At 41.2% G+C, this 11496-nt stretch overlaps 2 protein-coding genes across 2 annotated transcripts in view; both read right to left on the reverse strand.

Moving 5' to 3' along the window:
• LOC114024153 (meiosis-specific coiled-coil domain-containing protein MEIOC-like) overlaps nucleotides 1-1033 on the reverse strand; it is a 34584-nt gene extending 33551 nt beyond the window's left edge. Inside the window, exon 1 of the mRNA XM_027837077.1 lies at nucleotides 957-1033. Coding sequence (XP_027692878.1) covers nucleotides 957-1028 — 72 coding nt within the window. The 5' untranslated portion in view covers nucleotides 1029-1033. The remainder of the gene's footprint in view (nucleotides 1-956) is intronic.
• A 446-nt stretch (nucleotides 1034-1479) lies between these two features.
• The window catches only part of LOC114024242 (acyl-CoA dehydrogenase family member 9, mitochondrial-like), a 52441-nt gene continuing 42424 nt past the window's right edge, over nucleotides 1480-11496 (reverse strand). The window contains exon 12 of the mRNA XM_027837254.1: nucleotides 1480-1547. Coding sequence (XP_027693055.1) covers nucleotides 1480-1547 — 68 coding nt within the window. The remainder of the gene's footprint in view (nucleotides 1548-11496) is intronic.

An 11496-nucleotide genomic window follows, 5' to 3' on the forward strand; every position in this document is an offset into this window, starting at 1 on the left:
TTGTCTGTAAAATGAAGGGAGTGGAGTAGATGATCTCTAAGGTTCCTTTCCACACTGGCATGCTATAATTCCATATTTATCTTTCTTTTCTTTGAAAGATAGTTCTTTCATTATCTAGCACTATCCTTCTTCTGAATGATCGTTATTACGTGAAGGACAGTCATGTGGAAATTATTAGACTTATTCTGCCTGACCCTAGCAGACAGAACCAGGGATAATGGATGAATGTTTCAGAGGTAATTATACACGTAAAGTCATGCAAAATATATTTCCATGTTAGTTATGCTGGCCCCTCCACCCTGCCGAAAAAAATAGGCAAAAAAAAAAGTGAAAAAGTATGTTTCAATATGCACTCAGTTCATCAGTTCTCTCTTTGGAGGAAGACAAAATTTTTCATCAGGGGTCCTTTGGAATTGTCTTGGATTATTGTACTGATTATGAAAAAAAAACTTAGTAAAAATTAAAGTTGTCTCAAAGTGGGATGAACTGCTTAATGGAGTGTAATGGAGAGAACTATGGGTTTCCCGTGGGCAGGGGATGGGTTCACTATTTTGTCTTCAAATTTACAATGCCTACCTCAGTCCTGGGAACACAGCAGGTGATTAATAAATGCCCACCGCATAGGTGCCCATTATTTATTAATAAGTGAGTTCTGCAAGGAGACAAAAGTTTAGACGAGATTGGACCCCACCCTCAAAGAGCTGGGAGACGTCACCGAGAGGACCACCACGATCCTGACGCTCCGAGGGGCGCACGCCACGGGCTCCGGGCGCTCCGAGGAGCCGCCAGCATCCGCTCTACGAAGAGGACGTGCCTCCCCTCTCCTCCCCTCCCCTCCCCCTCCGCACGCTCCCTGAGGCAGCTCATCGCTGGGGACAGAAGGGGCGCCCTCAGGAGCCGCAGCCCACCCGCCCGGTCCGCCCCCTCCACAGGAGCCGCCTCCTGCCCCTCCTCACCTCGGGGTAGCAGGCTTCCGCGGCAGCGGCGGCAGCTCGCGAGGCCACGGGCTCCGCGCTGTTGGCCACCATCTCGCTCTCTGCTCCGACCCTCGTCTGCACCTCCAGGCCCCGCTCCCCAGCCGCGGGCTCCAGAGGAGACTCTCGGAAGTTGTGGCCTAGGCAGCCAAAGTCCCACCTCCCACTTCCGGGGGTGCGCGCGCACTCTCTCCACGCTCCCTCCACTCTCCGATGTGGCGTCCGTTTTTTCCCGCTGCCTAGGAGAAGGGGGCGGGGGAGCAGAATCTCATCTGGCTGTGCGCGCACCTCCTCTCCCCCTTAACCCCGCCCAACTTTCCCCTTAGTCTGAGGCGTCAGTTTCTGCCCGCTGCCTGGGAGAAGGAGGAGGGTGCGTGGGTTCCCGCGCGGGTGCGCGCTCCCCGAAGACTTTCCCCCTTCCTGCCCGCCAGTCCTCCTGCCTGCGCGGGGAGCTTGGCGGGTTCGCCGGTGGACGGCGGCCAGGGGCGGGTGGTTGGAGCCATGGCTATTGGGAGTCCGCCTGGTTCCCCAGTAAGGCGGCGGTCAGGCTGGACTCCCATAGGTAGCCGGTTCCTGCTGGAAACAACCTTAGAGGCCGTCTAACCCTGTCTTTATCCACGGGGGAAACTGAGTCCCAGGGAGGAATCACAGTCTAGCAGCGACCGAGCCCCGGACTGGAACTTTAGTCCTTCCCCTTCTGCTCCTCTACCTCTCCCAGATAGTATGGGAGCCCACACACACATACACCGTCCCACCAAAAAATATCCGACCCAAAGTGGATGGGGCTGACTTTGCAGGTTGTGAGTTCCCCAGACTTCAAGCAGAACCTGTCACGGGGATGGCTAATCAATTGATGAACTTTGACAATTTTTAATCACAGAAAGTAGTTGCGTCTTACGCTGTACCTTGTTGTGGCCCTTTGGGGGAGATTTCGTTTTTTGTTTTGATTAGGGATGGTTACCAAAAATGTAATGGCCTAATCATTAAATTAATTGATTAAAATTTTACTGTGTGCCAGGTAATGTGCAGACTTAACATTTATGTGGTGAATTAATAATAATTTAACAATAAAAGCTAACATAGAGCCCTTTGCAAATTGCTTTACATATATTCTCTCATTTTCACAATAACCACAAGATGTAGGTAGGTAGGTAGGTCCTCTTTTTTATCATCATGAATTTTTTATTTATTTTAATTTATCAACAATCACTTCCATAAGTTCTTGAGTTTTAAATTTTTCTTTTCTCCCTCCCCAAGATATCGAGCAATCTGATATAGGCTATACATATATATTCCTATTAATTTTCACATTAGTGATGTTGTAAGGAAGAATTAGGACCAATAGGAGGAACCACAAGAAAGAGAAAACAAAACAAAAGAAAGAAATAGCAAGTAGTATGCTTCGATATGCATTCAAACTCCATAGTTCTTTCTTTGGGTGTAGATAGCATTTTCCCTCACGAGGCCTTTGGAGATGTCTTAGATCCTTGCATTGCTGAGAAGGGCTAAGTCTATCAATATTAGTCATCACCCAATGTGGCTGTTACTGTGTACAAGGTTCTCTTGGTTCTGCTCACTTCACTCAGCATCAGTCCATATAAGTCTTTCCAGGTTTTTCTGGAGTCCACTTGTTCATCATTTCTTGTAGCACAATAATATTCCATTACATTCAAATACCACAACTTGCTCAGCCATTCCCCAATTGATGGGCGTCCTCTCAATTTCCAATTCTTTGCCACCACAAAAAGAGCTGCTATAAATATTTCTGTACAAGTGGGTCCTTTTCCCATTTGTATGATCTCCTTGGGATACAGCCCTAGAAGTGCTATTGCTGGGTCAAAGGGTATGCACATTTTGATAGCCCTTTGGGCATAGTTCCAAATTGCTCTCCAAAATGGTTGGATCATTTCACAACTCCACCAACAATGCATTAGTGTTCCAATTTTCCCACATCTTCTCCACCATTTTTCATTTTCGATAGGTCCTCTTGATGGGCTCATTTTGTCCATGAAACAGGTGCAAGGGGATTGAGTGACTTGGCCAAGGTCACACACATGACACGTGTCACTCAACCTCTGGGCCTCAGTTGGCTCATCTGTAAAATAGTTTGAACTAGAGTTCTAAGGGACTCTAAGGTCTCTTCTAACTCAATCTGTCTTAAATGCTTTGGTCAGAATCCCTCCACTAACAAATGTCAAACCCAGGTCCTCCTGAATCCAAGTCTGGTACGACTTAGGAATTCTTATTTAGACACAGGCCAGCCTAGACCCCATTTGAGATGTTGTCCTTCTCTAAAATTCGAGGACTCTCTGATCCTGTAAAATGTCTATTTTCTACTTCCTCTCTCAAGGACAAATAAGTGGAAGGCACATATTTGAAGTGAAAACCATCTTTAGATTACTTTTCCCTAGAGTATTTCCTTAATCCATAACAATAGCTCACATTTCTATAAGCTTTAAAAAAATGTTATAAAACATTATATATTATACAATAATGCATTGTATTATATAATATATAATATAAAAATGTTATGGTAAATCAAAATGTTATAGTAACATTGTGGTAGTACTTTGAAGTTTACAGAGTACTATCTTCACAACTACTCTGTGACACAGTCCCAGTATTATTCCCAGTTTACAGAAGAGGAAACTGAGATCCAGAGACATAAAGAGCTTGCCCCAATTAGATAGATATACTCCCACAAAGAGACAACTAACAACACCAAGCAATAAAATAATATCTGGTTTATAGTCGAGAAACTCAAGTTCTAAGTCAAGCATTTTGCTAAGACAAATGAATAGATGAAATGAAATCAACTGCTCTTTACTGAAGGGAATGACAAAGTCAGAGAGCTCAATGTTGTACCCAAGCCTTCCAAAAGTCAACAAACATTTTTAAACTGCCTACTATTTGCTAAGTGCTGGGGAGACAAACAGAAGCAAATGAAGCTGAAGAAAGGGGGAGGAGGGAACCTCACCAGGACATGGTGAAGAAAGAAATACAGAGTCAGACACTGAGTGGAGGAGAGACTTCCCAGCATAAGAAGGCCACAGAGATGAAGGGATCTTCTAGGGATGAGAAGGTTGCATTCCAAAAAGTTGCATGTTGCATGAAAGTTACAAATCATTTTCCTTCTCTGGCTGTGTCAGGTTACTAATCAGTAAAATAAGGGCATTGATTCATAGGTTCTCAAAGTGGGCAACACTGCTCCCTGGGGAGCATTGGAACCTGAGGGGGGAGTAGCTTCTGGTGTAATTGGGGGGCATTGAATAAAAATAAGGAGGTGTGGAAGCATAAGGAAAGAAGACAAGAGAATTTTGAAAAACCCTTTCGTACATGTTTCATCTGTTGCATAACAAGAGTTAAAGTTGTAGTGATTACATTATTTTCCAAATAAACACACAAAATTCAAGTTATAACCAATCAGTGATCAAGTCTGCCAACAGGTCTTTTTTTTTTCCCCCTCGATAATTTATTTATTTATTTATTTTTAGTTTTTGACATTCACTTCCACAAGATTTTGAGTTTTAAATTTTCTCCCCTTTCCACTCCTCTCCCCCAACCAAGATGATGTGCAATCTGATGTAGGCTCTACTTATACATTCCTATGAAGCATATTTTCCCATTAGTCGTGAGGTAAAGAACAATTACAACTAATGGAAGGAACTATGAGAATGATGCAATAAAGCAAAACAGCAAAAGAAAAGGAGGGCAAATAGTCTGCTTCCATCTACATTCAGACTCCATAGTTATTTCTCTGGGTGTAGACAGCATTTTCCATCATGAGTCTTTTGGAGTTGTCTTAGATTCTTGCATTGCTGTGAAGAGCCACGTCTATCAAAGTCAGTCAACCCACAATGTGGCTGTTATTGTGTACAATGTTCTCCTGGTTCTGCTTACTTCATTCAGCATCAGTCCAAATAAGTCTTTCCAGGTTTTTCTGAGGTCTGTCTGCTCATCGTTTCTTATAGCACAATAGTATTCCATTACATTCATATACCACAACTTGTTCAGCCATTCCCCAATTGATGGGCATCTCCTCAATTTCCAATTCTTTGCTACCACAGAAAGAGCTGCTATATTTTTGTATACGTGGGTCCTTTTCCCTTTTTTTATGATCTCCTTGGGATACAGACCTAGAAGTGCTATTGCTGGGTCAAAGGGTATGCACATTTTGATAGCCCTTTGGGCATAGTTCCAAATTGCTCTCCAAAATGGTTGGATCATTTCACAACTACACCAACAATGCATTAGTGTTCTAATTTTCCCCCATCTTCTCCAACATTTATCATTGTCCTGTTTTGTCATGTTAGTCATTCTGATAGGTGTGATGTGGTACCTCTGAGTCATTTTGATTCGCATTTCTCTAATCAATACTGATTTAGAACATTTTTTCATATGACTATAGTTAGCTTGAGTTTCTTCCTCTGAAAACTGCCTGTTCATATCCTTAGACCATTTCTCAATTGGGGAATGACTTGTATTCTTATACATTTGACTCAGTTCTCTATATATTTTAGAAATGAGGCCTTTATCAGAGACACTGGTTGTAAAAATTCTTTCCCAGTTTTCTACGTCCCTCCTAACCTTGGATGCATTGGCCTTGTTTGTGCAAAAGCCTTTCAATTTAATGTAATCAAAATTATCCATTTTGTATTTCATAATGTTCTCTATCTCGTTTGGTCATAAATTCTTCCCTTCTCTATAGATCTGAAAGGTAAACTATTCCTTGCTCTTCTAGTTTGCTTGTAGTATCAGTCTTTATATCTAAATCCTGTACCCATTTTGACTTTATCTTGGTATAGGTTGTAAGATGTTGGTCTATGCCCAGTTTCTGCCATACATTTTTACAATTTTCCCAGCAGTTTTTGTTAGTGATTTCTGATCCCAGAAGCTGAAGTCTTTGGATTTATCAAATAGTAGATTACTATAGTCATTGACTGTTGTGTCTTGCATTCCTATTCCACTGATCCATCACTCTATTTCTTAGCCAGTACCAAGTAATTTTGATTATTGCTACTTTATAATACAATTTAAGATCTGGTACAGCTAGACCACCTTCCCTGGCATTTCTTATCATTAGTTCCCTTGATATTCTGGACTTTTTGTTCTTCCAGATGAATTTTGTTATTGTTTTTTCTAGCTCTATAAAATAATTTTTGGAAGTTTGATTGGAATGGCACTGAATAAGTAAATTAATTTAGGTAGAATTGTCATTTTTATTATATTAGCTCAGCTTATCCATGAGCAACTGATATTTTTTCAATTATTTAGATCTGACTTCACTTGTATGAAAAGTGTTTTGTACTTGTGTTCATATAGTTCCTGGGTTTGTTTTGGTAGGTAGAGTCCCAAATATTTTATAATGTCTACAGTAATTTTAAATGGAATTTCTCTTTCTGTCTCTTGCTGCTGGGCTTTGTTAGTAATAAATAGAAATGTCAATGATTTGTGTGGGTTTATTTTATATCCTGCAACTTTGCTAAATTTGTTCATTATTTCAAGTAATTTTTTACTTAATTCTCTGTAATCCAATGACAGGTCTTAACAAGCAAGTGTTGGCAGGCGAGGGTGTTGTGCATTGTTGGGAAGTCCAGCATGCATCGACAGAAATATACGCGTGTAATGACTTGTTTACAGAGGATACTATACAGTTACGTGTCATGAAAATTTCAATGCAGGAAAAAACCCACAAATTTACAATAAATTATTAAATTTAAGATATATCATTTTGAAAAAATATATTTTCTATTTTTTTGAAATGACACAAATAAAACATTAAAGGGTTAAAGAAAGTAGATTGGGAGGGAGTACTGAGTAGTGTTTTGTTTTGTTTTGTTTTGAAAAGGGAGCAGTAGGTCAAATAAGTGTGGGAACCTCTGGATTAGATGATCTGTAAGATCCTCCTTCCTGCTCTCCAGAAACCTGTTAGGAACAGAAGTCTTTCCTGAAAAAGACATCCACAACGACCATATTCACACTTGTTCATGTCCATTAAGACTCTCTCATTAACTGAGACTTGAGGGCAGAAATCCAGGCTTTTTTGTCTTTTTCATTCCTCCAACCACATCCACATCATTGAACAAAGACAGGCAGGGGAGAATTCTCTGTAAGCTGGAATTGTTAGGGAAGCTTCATGGCGGGGGAGACTTGAAAATACACAGACAAGGAGAGGGGTAGAAAATGAAGTAACCTAATAAAAATGGTGGCCTTCCAAAACACCAGTGTCCTGAATATCAGAGGTATATAATAAATGCCCATTGAATAACTATCCATTGGTGCCTCAGATGTTTCCATATAACTGAAGCTTGGGGGTACATTTTTGGTATCAAATGAGGGTGGGATTTGTGATTTCCTCACTTTTTCGAGCTCTCAGCTGCAGAAATTCCCACACCCGATACAGATCTGCAAATCCCTTGCAACTTCTAATCCTGAAGAGTCGTCTGGGGCACTAGGAGGCTAAAGTGACTTGCCAAGAGTCACACAGCCAGTATATATGTCAATGGCAGGACTTAAACCCTTGTCTGCTTGACTCCAAGGCTAACCTTCTTAAGTTCCACAGTGCATTTCTCATACAACCCTGCAAGGAAGGCAGCGCAATGATTACGACACTCATTTTTCAGATGAGAAATCTGTAGCTTTGAATCATCATGTGCTTTGTCCATGACCTTGAAGCTAGTATCTGATATGGGATTCTAAATCTACATCTTCTTATTCCAAATTAGTTCTCTAGCCACTACTGTATTCAGTGCTACCTCTTTAAGCAACAAACCATTTTTTAAAATGTTTAGCTATTTTGGGTGTTTTTTGCTTTTGTTTGTTTCTTTGTTTGTTTTTGGTAACCCCAGCACAGACGCAATGGACACAATGAATGGGTTTTGTTTTGTTTTGGAGTTGTTACAATTTTTGAAATAAAAGTAACCAAGCAAACTTTTCAAATATCCTGTGGGGAATGAGGGCACAAAGAGGAACAGTTTGTACCACTAAGAACACTAGAAACCATAGAATGTAGCATTTTTAGGATCCTTGCTGAATATTTGGTAGCATTTGCTACGGTCACAAATGGAATTAACCGAGCATTTATGAAACAACTCACTATTACCTGGCTCTGATAATCACAGAAGATATGAAGAAAGGCAAAAGCAGTCCCTGCCTTCAAGGGGCTTCCATTCTAATAAGGGAAACATGTACATAAATAGGGATATATAAAATACATACAGAGCAGATGGAAAGAAACCTTAGGGAAGAAAGCTCTCTTAGCTAGACCAGAAGAGGCCTCCTGGAGAGGGTGGTACTTAAGAAAGACATGGATTCTAAGAGGTGGGGATCCGGAAGGAGGGCATTTCAGGAATGATTGATAGTCAATGCAAAGTCACTGAGATGGGAGACAGTGCATCATGCATAAGAGATGGTAAGTAGGCTCTTACAACTAGTGTGTATAGTGTGTATAGAAAGGAGTAATGTTAGTAGGACTGGAGAGATGGGAAGCAAATTGTGAAGGGTTTCAAGTGCCAGACAGAGTTTATATTTGATGCTAAATGACTTCACATGTATAATGTATATCCTACTGCTTGACTTCTCAAGGGGGAGGCGTGAGAGGGAGAAAATTTGGAACTCAAAATTTTTAATAATGTTAAACATTTTAAAAAATGTAATTGGGATACATTTAAAGAAATAAACATATTTTTAGAAAATATTTGATGCTAAAAGTGTAGCCCTTAGACTCTGGGGGTCCTTATCCCACCTTTCCCTTGCGATGGCAAGTTAGCTCTCCAGAGGATGACTATATCTCAACATCATCAATAAGCAATTAACATCAAGTGCCCTTACAAAGAGAAATTTACTGAAAAGATAAAGCAAGACCAGAAGTACAAACATATTTCCCCAACAGGAAATACAGTCTCCCCTCCATCACCTCTGTCCCAGGTGCTATGGACATGTTCACTTCCACGTGTATGTAGCACAGCTGTTAGATGAGTTGCTTACTCCCTTGATGTAGAATGCTGCCTCATGGCTTCCAGGATGATCGATTAATGGGCTGGATCCCACAGGTCATTCCTTAGAACTTCACTCTTCACTTGCAGTTCTCACATGGATTCCAGTACCTATACCTCTGGTGACTCCTACAACTTTTCAAAACTCTCAGTTGTATGAATTAGGTTTATACTGATCCTAATTCATCCAAATAATTAAGGTTTTCCTGTACTCCAATCAAGCTGAAACTAAAGGTGATGGGTGCCTAGTGTGAGTAGAGAGAAGGGGACAGATATGAGGGATGTTAAGGCAGCAGAATTGACAAGATTTGACAACTGATTGGATATAGAAACTGAAGAAGGGAGAGGTGAAGATGATTCTTAGTACAAGGTATTGTCCCTTGAAGGTACTACCCAGTTCATATAGAAACAACAAAAAGTATTTTTATGTAAATAAAAAGATTTAAATCTGCTAGTAAAGGATGTAAGAATTGCCTCTGTCATACGTGATCATTTTGGTGCCTAAAAGGAGTAGGAAAAGAACTTCGGTTTAAGAAATGTTGCTAAAATATGTGCATGATGAAAACAGTTCTCAGATGGGATTGAGTGGTTCGGGACAGAAAATAGACACTGGCACAAATATAAAGTCAAATAACCTGGTGACAAATATAATGGGAGCCCTTGTGTGAATGTTAACAGTTTGATGATTTAAAAGGTCAAGGAAAACTTCTGTTAATTTAAAAGATTTTTAAAGCACTTACTACATTCCAAGCACATCCATTACCCCTACCAGGCTGTCAGCTCCGTGAATCATACAGCATGTCTTATGTCTTATCTAAACTTTTTTGGCTCCTTCAGCAACTAGCATAGTGCACCGCATACAATGGGCACTTAGAAAATGTTCCTTGAATTTTTGTTGTTTTTTTTTTAAAGTGGAATAGACATCAGTCTCTTGGACAGGGCCAGATCATAGGATTTGGAAGTGGAAGGGGCCTTAGAGATCATTCAGTCCAACTTCCCTGATGTTCTGACGAGGAAACTGAGGCCCACAGAGAAAGTGACTTGGCCAGGTTCACCCACATAGCAAGTGACAGAGCTGGGATTGGAGACCAGGTCTTCTCCCTCTACACCCACCTCTCTCCCTAATCCCCAAGCTGGGACTCAACAGACTCCAGGAACAAGGTTGCCATGGGAACCAGAGATTCTTCTCTATTCTGTATCTAACCGGAACATCTTTGTTCTTCTTGCTTGTTCCTATTATCTAATTAGCAATAATTAATATTAATCACTTTTATGATACCAGAAGAGAAGGCCAAAGCACTGGCCTGTGCCTTTGGGAATGAGCAAGCGAACAGTGAGGGGGAGGAACCTACACAGAGGCTCCCTGGCTGACCCTGTTCAAGGTTCACTTTTCCATGTGTTTGCTCCCTTTCTATCTCCAGTGCCCTCACCAACAGTAAATGTGCTTAATCAGTGTTTGCTAATTGACATTTCCCAAACCGGTCCTAGGATGACAGGCCATTGCCAGGCTGTAAGTCAAAGCCTTCCCAGCTAAGTTGGGGGTCCCCCTTTTGCATGGACAAAGAAACAAAGTGGCTGAAGAGGGTGTTAGTAAAGGTGGAATTCCTAACCATCTTTTAAAGCCCAAATTAAATGTCACCTACTCCAGGAAGTCTTCCCTCACTCTTCTATCACCACCCCAGGTTAGTAATAATCCTCTCTCCCTCTCTGGACTTCACGTTTGCTTCAGAGAGGTCCAGTCTTGTGTACTATAGCTGTTTGTTTTCTCTCCCTCCAAACTCCACGAGGGCAGAGTCAATGGCTTGTCTAAATTCTGTATTTTCCTTAATACTCAACCAGCACACTGTTCTGCATACAGTAGGTGCTTAACACATACTTGTTGAATTGGATTAACACCCTACTAGACTGTGAGGTGTGTGTGTGTGTGTGTGTGTGTAGCTCCTAGTGACTAGGGATTGTTTCACATTCATTGTATTTGCAACTATGGTGCCCAGCACAGTTGCCACTTTTACAAGTACTTATTAGGGCAGCTAGGTGGCACAGTAGATAGAGCACTGGGCCTGGAAGTCAGGAGGACCTGAGTTCAAATCTGGCATCAGACCAGACACTGGACACTTACTAGCTGTGTGACCTTCGGCAAGTCACTTAACCCCAACTGCCTCACCAAAAAATAAATAGTTATTGAATTTAATAGCATGCTTTAGCTTCTCTGTTCCTCTATCCTCCTCCCTCCCTAGACTGTGACCTCTGAAAAGGCAAGAGACATGTCCTATCTAATCTTTGTATCTATTCCAGGGCCTAACAGTGTTCTGTACACCTTAGGCATGCAGTGTTTGCTTAACTGAATTGACCTAGACTGGCGAATCATGCCTCCTCTCAACCCACAACCCACCAGGTCAGTCCACATAGATTACTGACAGAACTAATTTTTATTCAGCAAACATTGTGATTCTATTTTTTTACACCTGTGCATTCACCAAGACAGAACCACAGATATACAAGAAGGTTACTGCAAAAAAAAAAAAAAA

This window comes from Vombatus ursinus, unplaced genomic scaffold, assembly GCF_900497805.2.
Source record: "Vombatus ursinus unplaced genomic scaffold, bare-nosed wombat genome assembly UNPS02014820.1, whole genome shotgun sequence".
Lineage (NCBI taxonomy): Eukaryota > Metazoa > Chordata > Mammalia > Diprotodontia > Vombatidae > Vombatus > Vombatus ursinus.